Source organism: Rhinoderma darwinii, chromosome 1 (assembly GCF_050947455.1).
Source record: "Rhinoderma darwinii isolate aRhiDar2 chromosome 1, aRhiDar2.hap1, whole genome shotgun sequence".
NCBI lineage: Eukaryota > Metazoa > Chordata > Amphibia > Anura > Rhinodermatidae > Rhinoderma > Rhinoderma darwinii.
Genome location: NC_134687.1, coordinates 661565791 through 661583044, shown reverse-complemented (window position 1 = coordinate 661583044; position 17254 = coordinate 661565791). Strand labels below are relative to the sequence as shown.

At 40.7% G+C, this 17254-nt stretch overlaps 1 protein-coding gene across 1 annotated transcript in view; it reads left to right on the top strand.

Annotated features, from left to right (window-relative positions):
- Window positions 1-12011, top strand: part of LOC142708733 (uncharacterized) — a 37256-nt gene extending 25245 nt beyond the window's left edge. Inside the window, exon 4 of the mRNA XM_075848431.1 lies at window positions 8181-12011. Within this exon, the coding sequence (XP_075704546.1) occupies window positions 8181-9826 (1646 nt within the window). The 3' untranslated portion in view covers window positions 9827-12011. The remainder of the gene's footprint in view (window positions 1-8180) is intronic.
- The last annotated feature ends 5243 nt before the right edge of the window (window positions 12012-17254 follow it).

Genomic DNA, 17254 nt, shown 5'->3' with positions numbered 1-17254 from the left:
CACTATCATATTAAATACATTGTCCTGGAACTGGAGGGTTGCTTTAAGCTGTAGTATTAAAGTGATTTCTAATTGGTATTGAAGGATCAAATGTGTTGGTAGGAGAAAGGCTTGATTGCCAGGTAAGGTGGCGCTCACATTTATTTGTTTTATTAAGTCAAGGTTTATGTAATAAAAGCGCTGACTAGGAATAGACCAGAAACCTGTACTTTATCATCGATATATACATTATTTTTCCAAAATGTTTTTATTGCTATTTGCACAATAAATATCTTTTTTACAGTTGAACAAAAACAACAAAGCGATAACACCACTGTATCTAGGAGCGATGTTATATTAGAATTTGTTGCTGATCTTGCGTACAAACTTCAAGTATTTAGAGGCGTCTACTAAGTTATTAAATAGGAATGAACATCGCCACTATCAGTACAATAAATCATATAGTAAAGAAAACAATAAAATAACACCAAGTCAAGTATCAAATAGTGCTTTAAATAAGTATAAGTAGGAGTTCCTAAGAGGAACTCAAAGCCAGCCATGCTTCCCACGTTCCACCAGATATAGCCACCCAATGAGGACTAAGTACCCTATTCCCTTGCGACATGTATAGGTAAAAAAATGTGCCAAAGTGTTTTAGAGTGAATCGTGCGATTCCGCCTATCGGTGAGCATGTCCAGTACTCACATTTCATAATATTGTTGTTATGATATCGGCGGAGACCCCATCAATACCCTTTCCTGGTACCATACAGTGTTCTGGAAATTATTTTGTATAGCTTCCCTGATCCGGTGCGGAAGTACAGAGATACAACCCCATGTGCCAAAAAAGGAGTCTGAGCGCTGTCTTGCATATCGAAGTCTCCGTCCAATCCATTTTAAACAAAAAAGGAAATTTATCCAAAAACAATTGGAATGGCGGTGCTTGTTTTTGTAACCATGTTTGTAAAATAGATTTTACACCTGCTGCTGCTATTGTTAGGGATCTGCCAGCTACTACGTCTAGGTATACTCCTGGGATTAATCAATCCACACCTGAGGCCAGACCTGTTCGACTGACACCATCTCCCACCAACCAGGGTGGCAGGCTCAGGAGTGGGAGAGCCTATCGTGGCCTGGTCAGTCGGAGTTAGCTCCGCCCCCTGTCCTTTTATTACCTGCCCTGTTCTCTTCCTCAGTGCTTGTAATTCTTCTGGATTCCTGGCCTCACTGCTGCTTGCTCCAGCCTGCTCCTGCCGTGCTTCTGCCTTGCTGCAGTTCCGCTTACCCTGCTTTGCTTTGTCCCTGGCTTGCTTCCTTCTCCGCGCCCACTTTGGTATACTCTTCATCCTGGTCCTGCATTCTCATTCACCGTGGCGTTTCTTCGCGGCGTTCCGTGGCTACTGCCCCTTCCCTTGCGTGTTCCCTGTTTGTTCTCCCGTGCACTTAGACAGCGTAGGGACCGCCGCCCAGTTGTACCCCGTCGCCTAGGGCGGGTCGTTGCAAGTAGGTAGGGACAGAGCGGTGGGTAGATTAGGGCTCACTTCCATCACCTCCTTCCTGCCATTACAGCTATCATGTGCAATAATTTACCTGCTCCCAGTGTATAGTTATAACTTCCTTTGTCCAAGCATCCAAAAATAGGCCACAAGGCATCATTAGGAACGAAGTTAGTCCGGTGTGTTAAAGTAAAAGTTTTTAGTCTATCCCCAAATGATTTCATTACAGGGCATGGCCACAAGCAGTGGTACAGATTTGCATCAGTCCCACTACATTTAAAACAGGACTATTGTATATGCCCATCAAATAACCCATTGTGGGAGTGAGATACGCTCTGTGACATATCTTCATTCTCATTTCCAAATACCTAGCAGACGGTAAATATTTATGAGCTTGTTCTTTTGCCAACAGAACATTTCCATAAGTAAGAGTTGAATAATCCAGTACCCACTTGGAAAGAGAAACTGCCGCCTCTGCATAATTTATTAGTATGTGTAGAGCTTGATAGTTTCGTGATATCGCCCCCTTAACAGTTGTGAGTTTATTGAATTTCGCATGAATAGTGGGGTTCCAATCTCTATCGGTTAGTTTATGTAATAAAGTGTTAATATAATTTTTCGCCTGAAAATACATGAATTGTGGGAATAAGATATCTGGATATTTCCGCAGAAGCTCTATTCTTGTATACATCCTCTTTTCGGCAACATGAAGTAAGAAATATATGTTTTTGATACCCGCCCTTTACCAGTGTCGAAATATTGCATGAGACCCATCATCCTGGAAGTTGGGATTCTTGACTAAGGTTAGATAAGGTGAGATCAAAGGGGAAACTTCCAATATGCATCTGATTTTGTTCCACCCTTTCCATGTAGAAAGCAAGAGAGGATTATCTTTCACTCCTTCCGGCAGCATTTGATGCTGTAAATGAAGCATGGTGGGTAGTGCACAATATGGGAGGAGGTCTTGTTCTAACTTGGAGTCTGAAAAATGTGATTTGTTATTTATCCAATCCCTTATCACCCGAAGTAAGGATGCCAGATTATATATTCTGATATTAGTGAAAGCTATCCCTCTGTTGAGTTTAGGTTGTTGTAACAGTTTGTACGCTATCCTTGCCCCCCCCCCCCAATAAAATTACGGTATAAGAAATGTAGACTTTTTTTTGTCCCCCTGGCGTGGGATAAATTGGGAACGTATGAAATAGATATAAAAGTCTGGGTAATTCGGTCATTTTTAAGAAGTATGCTCTTTCCAGTTATGAAAGGGCCAGAGATCCCCATATCTTCAGAGTCCCCTCCAAAGTTTGTATGTATGGACGGAGATTTCAGCGAGAAAGCTTGCCACCTAAACGGATATGCAGATGACCATAAAGGTCGTGACAGTCCCCTAAGCAAAAGTGCCTCAGTTTTATCAATGTTGAGAGTGTAGCCCGAAAGGCTTCAAATGGTGGACAGGATCCTCAATATATGAGGTATGGCTTGTTTGGGATTGGAGATCAGGAGTATGTCATCCGCAAACGCTGCTAATTTGAGTTCTACCTCGTCTTTTTTTTATGCCCTGAAATGCTGGGGAGATCTGTAAATGATGTAATAAAGGATCTATCGACAAATTAAAAAGTAGGGGAGAAAGTGGGCATCCTAGTCATGCCCCTCTAAACATATCTACATGAGGTGTGTTATGTCCGTTAACCGTGATTTGTAGTCCTAGTGTCAGTTTGTAGGAGCGCTATGTAGTTCATAAAAGTAGCACCGAATTTGCGCTGTGTTAGGGCCTCAGTCAAGAAAGGCCATTCCACCTTATCAAACGCTTTCTCCGAGTCTAGACTCATGAGCATAGTTACCTGGCTATGTTGATTTTGAGCTATCACTGTGGCCGCTACTGCCGCATGAATATTCTTTATGCACTGGCTTCCCTAACTGAAGCTTGTCTGTGTTGGACTAAGTATTTGTGGTACAATGAGCTGTAATCTTTTGGCTAGAATTTTAGATAAGAATTTATAATCGCTGTTCGGCAGTGATATGGGTCTATAAGACTGTGGGTCAATCGGATCTTTGTTTAGTTTTGGCAAGAGAATAATTCTGGAGTCCGTAAAGTAGTCTGACAGAACTGTCTGTGTATAAGCGGAATTATATAGGTTAGTTAAAGTTGGAATTATTTCTGGAGACAGCATTTTATAAAATTCAGCCGAGAATCCATCCGACCCTGGTGTTTTACCATTTACAGATGCTTTAATTACATCACAAACTTCCTCCTTTTGTATAACAGAATCGAACATATTTTGCTGTTCCTCTGGGTGGGCACCTGTAAAGTGTGAAGGAAAGATCAAATTTTTAAAGGGTCCGCTGGGGCAGCTCGATATAAATCTTGAAAGTAGTCCTGGAAGATTTTCCCTATTTTGTCCGGTTTACAGGTTAAGCTCTCTGTTTGAGGATTACGCAGTGTCTGGATGGGTTTGTATGGTTTAATTCACTTTGCCATAGTGGCTAGTAAAGATCCTGCCTTATTTCCCCATCTATAGAATCTATTCTGTGTGTGTTTGACCTGCCATTGTGGGTTCACTTGTCCAAAAGTTTCTAGAAGATGTTTAGCTGTTATATTTGTTGAGCTTGAGGGGTCGGGTCCTGAGCATATATTGATTGGGCTGACCGCAAAGATGTATGTAGTTTGTTGAATTGTTCCCGTTGTATTTTTTCCTATGTGCTATGTAGCCAATTATGTGACCTCGGATTACGACTTTTGCCGTTGCCCAGAGCAAAGGTGCATCTTCTAGGTGTTCCATATTATCATCCAGGTAGTTAGTCCATTGTATCTTTAAATAGTATTTAAAGTCCTCTGAATTTACCAGGTACGATGCGAACCTTCAGAACATAGTTCTCTGTTAAGGTATAGCTATCCGAAAAGACATATGTATAGGTGCATGATCCGAAATTGGTATTGGGTTAATTCGGGATACGAGATGGTGTGTAAAGAGTGTAGTGGATATAAAAAAATAACCAATATGAAAATTTGTTGTGTACCGCAGAATGGCATCTGTATTTCCGTGAGTTTAAGTTTGTGATCCTCCAAGGATCGCAGGAACCCAGTTGTTCCTTAAAGTCCACAGATCAATCCACACACTGCTCATGTGGTGACACGTTTCGTCACCACGTAACTTCCTCAGAGCTCTGGGAAAGTCAAGTGGTGACGTAACGCGTCAGCGTACGCACCTCTTTCTGTGACGTCAAATGCCGAGCATTGTGTGGATTGATCTGTGGACTCACCTGTGGAACCGCTTGCTGCATACACGTTTTAAACGTATAACCTTCATGCCGATGAGAGCCTGATGACTCAAGAGCTTGACGACCACAGAGACGTGGTTAATATACATACGTTTCGTCCTAGTTTACTTGCCTATTAACCCATATGATATATGGTTCATCAAGGAACTCTCTTCATTTGAACAATAACTGTTTCTTTTCAAAAACCACTATTGCCTTTTGGGCTCCTGCGTATTTCTGGCCTGGATGCCGGCCACAACATGATCTCTGGAAAAGCACCAAAGCTTGCAATCTGACAGATCCACAGCACATATGGAATTTAATGACAACATCTCAACCTCCACTTCAGAAGCCATAACTATTGGCGATAAGTATATTATTTGACATGGGCTGTTGAACAAATCTTGTTGGCTAAAATCTGCATGCTATGTTGATGCAATTTATTGCAATTTTTCATTGTAATTTCCTACAGCGAGTTCTATAGGTTACACATATTGTTTACATCCCTTTCATTGTATCCTTACAGTGGGATCCATAGGTTATATATGTGGATGCACTCATGTAGTGCATCAAGACGTTACACCCATTTTTGTATCCACACCTGACACATTGAATATGTTCCACACATTAATTACAATCGCTAAACGCATGATCTGCACATTGCCCATTACTAAACGGGTCTATTAAACGCATGATCTGCACACTGCCCATTACTGAACGGGTCTATTACTAGCTTACCATACTGCAACACTTGATCTTGATGTTATAATCCTTGATTATTATTGATAATTCATGTGTACTAGTGACCCGGCCGGGCCTGTGGTGTCTATTTTTGTTTGTCTATTGTATGTATTTTGTGTTTGATTGTTTAAATTGATACAGGGTCGCACTTATCGCTACCCTCTGTTTCTTAACTTACTGATAATACATTTTTGATATTTTTATACATCGCTGAGCCGAGTGCCAGTTTACCAGTGGTTTCCCCTCAATTTCCCTTTCTCCTTGCCCCTTTCCCAGTTCCCTTTGTCCCTTTCCCCTTTTCGCATTATAATAGTTTACACTTACTGGTTGGCACCGTACGATTTGTACTGAGCTCTAGCATTTAATATGATCCAATCTCATATATAGTTTAGTACATAGTACATCTGCAATTCAACAAGTTTTTAAAGGAATGTGCTAAAGTGGGGACTGTCTCTCCCCTAATTATGATTTGATATTCTCAGCCATCTTCCATGTGAAGGTGTCGCCTGGCATCCAAAGGATTGTCAAAGGTTAGTGATCTTGTTCCATCTTTTATTCTCCGCTTGGCCGGGTATAGTAGTTGAAATTTCGTGTTCTCTGCTAGCACTTTACAGATGGGTACAAAAGTCTTCCTCTTTTGCGATACTGCGGCTGAAAAATCTTGGAAACTTAAGATTCGGTTACCCTGAATCCGCAACTCCCTTTGCTGTCTATATGCCCTCAGAATTCTCTTTTACCCATAAATTTAGATATTTTTGCAATAACCTAACGTGGTCTGCTATTTCCGTTTCCCCTGTTGGCATCCAGAGGGCCAATTCCAAACGCTCTTTCAATTGTTAGAGGGTCACTCAGTGTCTCCAATTTCAGAGCCGCTGGCAGTTCCTTAGTCAGTCGAAAAGATGTTCCCCTCCTACACCCTCTGGGATGCCAACAAAGCGCAGATTGTTTCGACGATGTTGGTTTTCCATGTCTTCCACCTGGTCTCGGAGTGCCACCTCCAATGTTTGGCTGTGTTGTAGAGTGGTTTCAAGGTGGGCAATAGTTTGTTCCATCCCTTGCACCCGAGTTTCCAATTCCACTATTCTATGCGCATTGTTAGTAATTTGAGATAGCGCAAAATTTATTGAGGTATGGAGCACTTCGAGACGTTTGTCAAACAATGGGATCAATAGTTGTGATACTTTGTCAGCCACCAAGACTGCTTGAAGATCATCCCTATTAAAAAGTCCCAGAGGACTAGAACTAGGAGAGCGGTTTGGAGGAGTGATGTCATCTCCTGAAAAAAGATCAGCCGTATTGGATACCTCATCAGGTGAAACTTTACTTTTAGTATTGGATGTTTTGGAAGTGGCCTTGTATTTGGCCTGCAGCTTTTGTATATGCATTTTTCTGTCCCTGATCTTTAGTCAGCTCGCAGCTGTCTGCCAGACGATTTTGTAGTAAGATTTCTGTCCATAGCAAGGTCCCAGCGGACCGTTTCAAATGCAAGGGAGAGGCAGAGTTATAAATGCAAAATAGGTTACATAAAGAGCACAGTCCCCATGTACATATTTCTATTGCCTCATTTGAAGAATAGGCGCCCTCTAGTTGCGGTCATCTAGTTAGAAGATGTAACAGAGGAGGGCAGTTTTCCCAATATCTGTGTCGTAAAAGTGAATGCGATGATCCAGTCGGTAGTGATTACCAGAGATAGTAGAGTATCCTGTGCATATAAAAGTATTCTCAGTATAAACCGTCAATGGATGTCAGTCCGCACATAAGAGTATAGTGCACTTCAGCGTCAAGAGATTCAAAGTTACAGGGATGTAGAGAAATCTACAAATCAGCCACTACATGGCGTCAGACACTGTGCAGTTTCTGCAGTAAGTTGTATTTCATATCTAAAAGTTTCCAGTTCACACGCAGGGAACAGTAGTTTTTAAGGAACGTTATTCTCCTCAAGTCACATAGATAAGCAAACCACATTGATATGTTGTCATGCAGTGAGGCAAGTAGGGTAGCAGTGCAGAGAACTTCTCTGTATCCAGGCGGTGATGTAGTGTCCGATACCAGTGAGGTGTCCCGGTCGGTCTTGCGGGAATGTGTGAGAAGTCGTCAGCGGTCAAGCACTGCAAATCATCCCACTACACTGAAGGGAGCCGTGCTGGAAGGGACCCTCATCTCTTTCCGCCCTTTCTCCGGTGGTCGTTTGTGTCACCTCTCTTGTAGCGTGTCAGGGAATTAGGCCCTAGATCCCGCGGCCTGGCGGGTAATGGCACCGCCGCCTCTAAGAGCGATCTCACACTCACCTGTTGGGCCGAATTCGGCAATAGATAATGAGCTCCCGCAGCAGAGTAAGGCTGTCTCCGGGGTGTAGTCGTGTCTCAGGTCTCAAAAGCCTATGATGCTTGGTCCAGAGACTAGGAGCTGCAGCGTGGAGCAGGAGCCAAGTTGAAACGCGGCCATCCTGGATGTCCCGCCATCGGAAGTCCATCTATATATTTTATTTTGTAATCAGTTTTTTCTTTAAGCCAAAGCCAGGAGTAGAATCAAAACCAATTACGTATACTTCTCCTTCCTGCTTGATCCACTTCTGGCTTTAATTTAAGAAATAAAAATAAAAAAACTCCGTCAAAACTGCATTTGTGTTTGTCTGAAATGAATGTTATAAATTTTGTCTGCTTTGTGGGTTAAAAAAAGCTAATTATATTCATCCTAATCCTAACAGAAAACTCCAGTAAGAAGACTGAGGGAAACTTCATGCTATCCATAAATCATAAAGTAGAAGATAAAGATATGCAGCAGTCTTCAGGAGAAAACCTCATTACCCTTAATGTAAATCCAGGACTTCACAGTACAGATCTATCATATATTTCCCCTAATCATGAGGAACCTTCTCCTGACCAATCACAGATTGCTACCACAAGTACAGCTCAGAAAGGCGGTAAAAGGTTTCAATGTGGTCAACAATGCACAAAAATCTCAGGTCTTTTAACACAGAGAATTCTCACAGGGGAGAAGCCGTATTCATGTTCAGAATGTGGCACATGTTTTAAGTATAAATCAGGTCTTGTTAGACATTGGAGAATTCACACAGGAGAGAAGCCGTATTCATGTTCAGAATGTGAGAAATGTTTTACACGAAAATTTGATCTTACTGTACATGAGAGAAGTCACACAGGGGAGAGGCCGTATTCATGTTCAGAATGTGGGGAATGTTTTACACATAAATCACATCTTGCTGTACATCAGAGAAGTCACACCGGGAAGAAACCGTATTCATGTTCAGAATGTAGGAAATCCTTTAAATCGAAATCACATCTTGCTGTACATGAGAGAAGTCACACAGGAGAGAAACCGTATTCATGTTCAGAATGTAGGAAATCCTTTAAAGCTAAATCACATCTTGCTATACATGAGAGAAGTCACACAGGAGAGAAGCCGTATTCATGTTCAGAATGTGGGAGAGGTTTTACACAAAAATCACATCTTGCTGTACATGAGAGTAGGCACACAGGAGAGAAGCTATATTCATGTTCAGAATGTGGGAAATGTTTTACACGTAAATCAAATCTTGCTGTACATGAGAGAATTCACACAGGAGAGAAGCTGTATTCGTGTCCAGAATGTGGGAAATGTTTTACAGATAAAGTAAGACTTGTTGTACATGAGAGAATTCACACAGGAGAGAAGCCATATTCATGTTCAGAATGTGGGAAATGTTTTACACAAAGATCAGGTCTTGCTATGCATATGCGAATTCACACAGGGGAGAAGCCATATTCATGTCCAGAATGTGGGAAATATTTTACATATAAATCATGTCTTGTTGTACATGAGAGAAGTCACACAGGAGAGAAGCCATATTCATGTCCAGAATGTGGGAAATATTTTGAATATAAATCACGTCTTGTTGTACATGAGAGAAGTCACACAGGAGAGAAGCCGTATTCATGTTCAGAATGTGGGAAATGTTTTACAGATAAATCACGTCTTGTTATACATGAGAGAAGTCACACAGGAGAGAAGCCGTATTCATGTTCAGAATGTGGGAAATGTTTTACATATAGATCACATCTTGTTAGACATGAGAGAAGTCACACAGGAGAGAAGCCATATTCATGTTCAGAATGTGGGAAATGTTTTACAGATAAATCACGTCTTGTTATACATGAGAGAAGTCACACAGGAGAGAAGCCGTATTCATGTTCAGAATGTGGGAAATGTTTTACAGATAAAGCAAGTCTTGTTACACATTTGAGAATTCACACAGGAGAGAAGCCATATTCATGTTCAGAATGTGGGAAATGTTTTATTACTAAATGCAAACTTAAGGATCATCAGAGAAGTCACACAGGGGAGAAGCTGTTTTGATGCTCTATATGTGGAATATATTTTACAAGGAAATACGTTTTTTAAACTTAGAGAATTTACATGAAGCCATATTCTTGTTTGGAATGTGAGAAATAAGATTCTAGGGATTGCTCATCCAGGGGACAGTGATACACCATGGACCAGGATAAAGGGATAATTCACCTTATCAAAGTCCTACAGTCCACACAACTTTACTCACTAAGTATTTCATGCAGTAGGTAAGCAAGCTAGTACGTCTAAAATTTAGAGATAGGGAAGATACTCCGCTAAGATACCAGAAAACTCGCCACTTGGGCAGATGGTTGTTGAGGATTGGTTGGGCTATTCTCATGCTCAGGAGTTGGCACCACATCCTGGTTCTTTATTGTGTCTACATTTTATTAAAGTAATGGAGGATTGCCTGTACTATAGTGGCACCCTGACTGGTGTAGTTAGTGCTCAAAAACTAAACTGTAATGTAACAGATAGTAGCCTGGGGTATCAGCATGGACAATAAAGCTCCAACGCATTTCAGGGACTGAACGGACCTATTCGTCAGGGGTAGGATTGCCCTAGCTGATCTGCTTCTCATTATTTCACTAGAAAAGAAAAAGAAGAATTAAGTCTAAGGAAACCAAAATCATCTGTTACTGCGTTCTTATAATTAAGTGTACGTGAAAGTGATTAACTGATGTTTAACCCGTTAGTGACCGCCAATACGCCTTTTTCACGGCGGCCACTAAAGGGCTTTATTCTCATGCATAAGCCTTTTTACGGCGCTGCATCAGAATAAATTAAACAGAGCAGGGAGCTGTCAAATCTCCCTGCTCTCACCTGCCAGGCGTAGCTGAGGGCTGGGGGCGTCCCTATTTTAACAGGTGAGATCAATATAAGTATCGATCTCGCCCGTTCGCCCATCTTGAGAGTAATTTTTGGAGAGAAGGAGGGAGCTCCCTCTCATCCCACTGACACCTGGCGATAAGATCGCCGAGGTCCTGTGTCTCCGATGGCAGCCGGGGGCCTAATAAAGGCCCCCAGGTCTGCCTGTAGCGAATGCCTGCTAGGTCATGCCGGAGGCATGTCCTAGCAGATGCCTGACCGTTTTAAACGGCCAGGCAGTAATACACTGCAATACAAAAGTATTGAAGTGTATTACAATAGCGATCGGAGGATCGCATATTAAAGTCCCCTAGTGGGACTAGTAAAAAAAAGTTTAATAAAGTCAATTAAAAAAAAAAATGAAAAACCCGCTTTTTCCCCTTACAAACTGCTTTACTATTAAAAAAGTTACACACATTTGATATCACCGCGTCCATAACGACCCCGTCCATAAAGCTATTACATTACTTAACCCGCACGGTGAACACCGTAAAAAATTAATAAAAAATTACGGAAAAATTGCTGTTTTCTGTGAATCCTGATATTAAAAAAATTTGATAAAAAGTCGCATCTACTCCAAAATGTTACCAATAAAAACTACAAGTCTTTCCGCAAAAAAAAAAAAGACCTCATACATCTGCATCAGCGGAACAATAAAAAATGTTATAGCTCTTTAAATATGGAAGAAAAGCGTTTTTGCTGTATAAAAATAGTAAAACATACAAAAAAACTATACAAATTTGATATCGTTGCAATCGTAACAACCCGCTGAATAAAGTTATTGTGTTATTTATACCACACGGTAAAACGGCATAGATTTAGGACGCGAAAAAGAGTGGTGAAATGTCTGATTTTATTTCTATTCCCCCCCCCCCAAGAAAAGTTAATCAAGAAATAATATGTACCTCAAAATGGTGCTATTAAAAAATAAAATTTGTCCAGCAAAAAACAAGACCTTATACTGCTATGTCCACGCAAAAAAAAATAATTATTGCTCTTGGAATGCGACGATGGAAAAACGTAAAAAATAGCTTGGTCATTAAGGTCTAAAATAGGCTGGTCATTAAAGGGGTTAAATAAGTACATTCTGTGTGGACTTCATCTTGGATATTTGGAATCCATTTTGTCTTAAAGGCTCCGTTTTGTGTTTGAAGAGTCATTATATTGAGTGATCTTGACCTATGTTACCGCCATATATGTCCTGCCTTACGATTATGCACTGTCCTCTTTTTGTTTTATTTTAGGTACATTTTGGTTTTATGGCTGCTATTTAAATGGTATTTACAACTGTTTTGTGTCTTAATAAAGAATGTAGTATTTTATTTTCCGTATTGGGTGGATATTCTTTATTATAGCATTATGTGATATCAGGGGACATTACAGGGAGGAGGTAGAAGAGGAGAGGACTAAAAGTCCCAGCATGTCCAGGCTGTTATGATATATCAGAGGACATTACAGGGAGGAGGTAGAAGAGGAGAGGACTAAAAGTCCCAGCATGTCCAGGCTGTTATGATATATCAGAGGACATTACAGGGAGGAGGTAGAAGAGGAGAGGACTAAAAGTCCCAGCATGTCCAGGCTGTTATGATATATCAGAGGACATTACAGGGAGGAGGTAGAAGAAGAGAGGACTAAAAGTCCCAGCATGTCCAGGCTGTTATGATATATCAGAGGACACAACAGGGAGGAGGTATAAGAGGAGAGGACTACAACTTTCAGCATGCCCAGGCTTTTATTATGATATATCAGAGGACACCGCAGGGAGGAGAGGACTACAACTCCCAGTCATAGGCAAAAATTAAGACATTAAAGCGTAACTAAACGTTCGATCAACTTTGTATTTTCTAGCAGCATGTGTAGTATAAATATATTTTGTAATATACTTTAATAATTCATTTGGATCCCTTTTGTGTTATAAATGGCCACTCTGACACTTTTCTACCACATTTTATTTCTTGTATTTCTCCCGTTGCTAGAAGAAATCTGTACACCGTTTGAATGTATCAGTGTACAGAGTCTGCTGCCTATGAGTACGGGTGGGTGGTGGCCCCATCCTCACGTCAGATGTTCACGCCCCCATCGTGACGTCAGGAAGGTCTCTCTGCCTCTATACACTACACAGTTCTCTAGCATTAGAGCGCATGGAAGACACTGTGCGCACTGGTCTCTGTGCCTGGATGATTCTCCCCCTTCCCTCCAGCAAAGAGTCTCTGGACACTGTAATCTGAGCTGCTAATTAGCATCAGATAAGACTAGGACTGCTCCGTACCGCCCCCCCCCCCCAATCACCCTGCCGTTTTATCTTCCCTTCCCTTGCCAGGGAAAGTGAAAAGAAAACCTCTGATTGCTTTCTTCTGGAGTGTGCAGAGATATTTCCATCTCTATATATAATGTGTTGTGCTTTGTATAGCTCAGTGCACGCTCACAGTATTGTAATGATCACCTCGGAGTTCACTGCCCATGAAAGATACAGACAAATCATAACATCACACACAGTAAGACACGCCCCTAGCAACTGCCAGAATCAGGAAGTGTGAGAAAATAGATGTGGACGGTTTCACAAGAAAAAAAGCTGCAAAAAAGGTACTTTGAAGTGAAAAAAATTGCTAGGAGTAATGTATTCACATAGAGGGACATAATAGCAGTTTAAATATGTTTTTAGCTACGCTTAAAACTTTTTACTAATGTATCAATATGGAGAATACTGACGTGTCTAGTAGGAGAACTGAAGCTATACTGATTCTATTGTGTCAGCTAACAGACAGAAAGTTACAGGAAGTTCATCTGTTCAACTAACCATTGTGTATATGATAAATTAGCCTTACCACATTTTGTTATGTAGACTATTGTTTGATAATTAATTTAACTTGGCCACATTGTGTAATGTAAACATTTGCTATTGTATGCTAATTCTTTCGGTTTCCTGGTGCACATGTCACACATACGTCATATTGGCTATATAAACTGCTGTAATTAATGATGATGTCCGTTCTGAATAAGACTTCAGAGCTCTGTGTACACACAATAAACCTTCTTAACCTAAAGAAAGTGAATGATGTGATTTCATATGGAGATTGAGAAGAGTCTATACTGCCATAACATTTGGTGTTCCCGCATGGTCCTTCAGGACGTCCAGATGGGAACAAGGAGTGGTGCTGACCGAGACAGTGGATTCATTCTTGGGCCCAAGCCGGTGAGCACTTATTGCCTGTGACTCCGCTCTGTCAACCGGTATACACTGGTTCCGTCATTGAGTCTTCTGAAGGTACAATTTTATTTAATGATTTGTATAGATCAGCAGCACAGGATACATTTTTCAAGAGGGTGCACGTCTCCTGGGTCACAGTCCGAGGTGACCCCTCAGTCAAGGCAAAAAAAGAAATGGAGACAGCACTACCAAATTTTCAAAGTGAAGATCCTTTTATTCCACGGTGCAATGTTTCAGCTCAACACGAGCCTTTCTCAAGCATAATAATGTGACACACAGAACGCATATATATGTAATACAAGGTCATAAAGCCAATTACATACATATAGTAAAATTGTGTAATAGTGATACAGCAAGTATACAAAAAATGTTTATATCAATGGAATCCCCCATAGATGTGCTAATACATAAATAAAAAAATAAGTTAGAAACACTCCATATACATAGTGTAAATAGTGCATTCACTGTAATAAGGCCAATCAATCAGATGGGCTACATGTGTATAATAACATGTGAGAATGTTAGAAAACAGGTGTATAAAATAAAGTTAAAAACATCTTACCCTCGCTGGATCGGCTGATAGCGTTGTGCACTCTCTTACTACGTAGAACTAAACATTGCGTAATCCTAGCACCTGTGTGTATGAGTCATCGCACAATACGTCATTATGCGCATGCGCATTGTCTACCAGAGGCGCTGATCGCTGATGAGCCTTCAGAGCAAAGAGGGACCGTCAATTTGTCAACAAGGAATACAAACTCAGCAAAAATCCATAGAAAATCTTGTGGTAAATATATCATCACGTGACTTATCTAATGTGGAAATTTCAGCCCTGAATAAGGGATTATCATTTAGTCCCACTTCTAGTGTGGATTGGTTCCAATTAGAACTGGACCTTCTTGATTTTTTTCGTAAAATAAAATTCAAGGTATTGTTTGCCGGTAAAAATTTTGACAATAGATCTGTACACCATACTGAAATTACACTAAAAGAGATTGGGCTACATAAAAAGAGTGCACACCAACCCTTTATTAATGAACCTGCAATTGATACATTTATTGATATTGTGAAACATTGTATTCGTACCCTGAGAGAGAGCGACAATGGTAGATTCGTAGGTCCTCCTAACTTGACGAGGGATGAGATAGTGGCGGTTGATGGCCTTTCTCGTGATGTGTCCCTGACCATCAAGCCCGCAGACAAGGGTGGTGCCTTGGTGGTCATGGCCACATCACGCTATTTGGCTGAATTGGCTAGACAATTGTCAGATGTTAATGCCTATGAGCCACTTCCTGGGGATCCTAAATTTAGAATCAAAAATACCATTGACACAATATTGGTTGAGGCCCATAATGCGGGTATCATTGATAGTGACCTGTTGGATTTTATGACGGTGCGGCATCCGGTGGTCCCTGTGCTGTACTGTCTTCCAAAAATCCATAAGGCATTGGTAGACCCTCCGGGCAGACCGATTATATCGGGTTGCGGCTCCATTTTTTCACCGATAGCCATTTTTTTAGATAAAATGTTACGTGATTTTGCCATTAATGCTAAATCATATATTCAGGACACTACTGACTTTTTGACCAAATTGAATGAGGTTGAGTTGATGGGGGACTGCACACTTGTATCGTTTGATGTGTGCAGTCTCTATACTTCAATTAACCACACGAGAGGTCTTAATATTGTATCTGAAGCGTTACAACAGTCCAATTATACCCATGAATGCATTAATCTTCTTATGTGTCTCTTGGAAATTGTCCTTACAGAAAATTATTTTTTGTTTGGTGACTCCTTTTATGCACAGAGGAGGGGTACGGCCATGGGATCTAACGTGGCTCCCACATACGCAAATATGTTCATGACAGCTTTGGAGGAAGGCGCCGTCTATGGCTCTCCCCACTTCACTAAGGTTTTGAGGTGGTGGAGATACATAGACGACGTCTTAGTCATCTGGACAGGTACTCAAGTGGAGTTGGAGTGTTTCTTTAGCTTTCTGAATAATATAGATGACGATATTAAATTCACTATGGATTCTTCAACAACATCTCTAAATTTTCTTGACACTAGAGTGTATATTCAGGAACATAAACTCACCACGGATTTGTACAGTAAACCTACGGACCGTAATAATTTACTGAGGTTCGAAAGCTGTCATCCCCACCCTATGATCGCTTCTCTCCCCTATAGCCAGATGTTGAGGGTGAAGAGGATCGTGCAGGATCCTTTAACTCTCGACGATAGGTTGAGTGATATGTCTCAGAAATTCAGGAATCGGGGGTACCCTAAAAAATTATTGGACAATAAAAGATCTAAAGTGGAGGGGATTCCGAGATGATCTTCTGCAAAATCGTAAACAATCGCCCTCTCATAGACTAACACTGGTGTCCACATACTCCCATAAGAGCAATGATATTGCCAACATCATTAAAAAAGAATGGGGTATACTTAGGAGTTCTTTTGATAAAATCCCAGAATTTGAAGTCCCACCGCGTATAGCGCAGGACCAAAAATTTGAGAGATCGTCTAGTACATGCTGATGTGGGCTCTTTGACTAAGAATTATCAGTCTTTATTAGCCCCCAAAAAATTTGGTTGCTTCCCGTGTTTAGGTTGTAATAATTGTAGGAATATGGTTAAAAGCGAGGTATTCATTCATCCCATTAAAGGTTCTACCTACAAAATTAAACATCATCTTACATGTAAATCGGATCATGTAATATACATCATTCAATGTCCTTGCAAATTATTGTATGTAGGTGAAACCTCTCTAGATTGCAGAAAACGCATAAACAACCATAAGTCCACCATTCGTACCAAGAAAATTGACCTACCATTACCTAAACATTTTGTGGAAAATAACCATGGGGAGAATGACTTTAAGTTATATATTGTCGATCATGTACCGCGTCATAGACGAGGTGGAGATAGGATCTCCAAATTGAAAAGGTTGGAGTTGGAATGGATTTTTAAATTAGATACCTTATCCCCTAGAGGTCTTAATATAGACTTCAAGATCTTTCCAAGTTTTTCTAGATAACCAAGTGGGACACTCCGATTTGAACATCTGCTCGTGTATTCATCATCTTCCCCGTGTTCCTCCCCATCCTCATTGCACTGGGAGAATAGGAAATAATTTGACCATATCTATATTATAATTACATTTTATATATGCTATTTACAATGTTTAGGTCTGATATATATTGTCAATGTCCTACAAATTACTTTATACATTTTTCCCTTCATCCTAGATATTATTCTCAAGATTTGCCTCAAGGATCGGTTGAAGCTATATATTTGCACTACTCTTATACCTGATTATATGCATCGTATTTTTTGGAAAAGTTTTCGCATATATGCCGT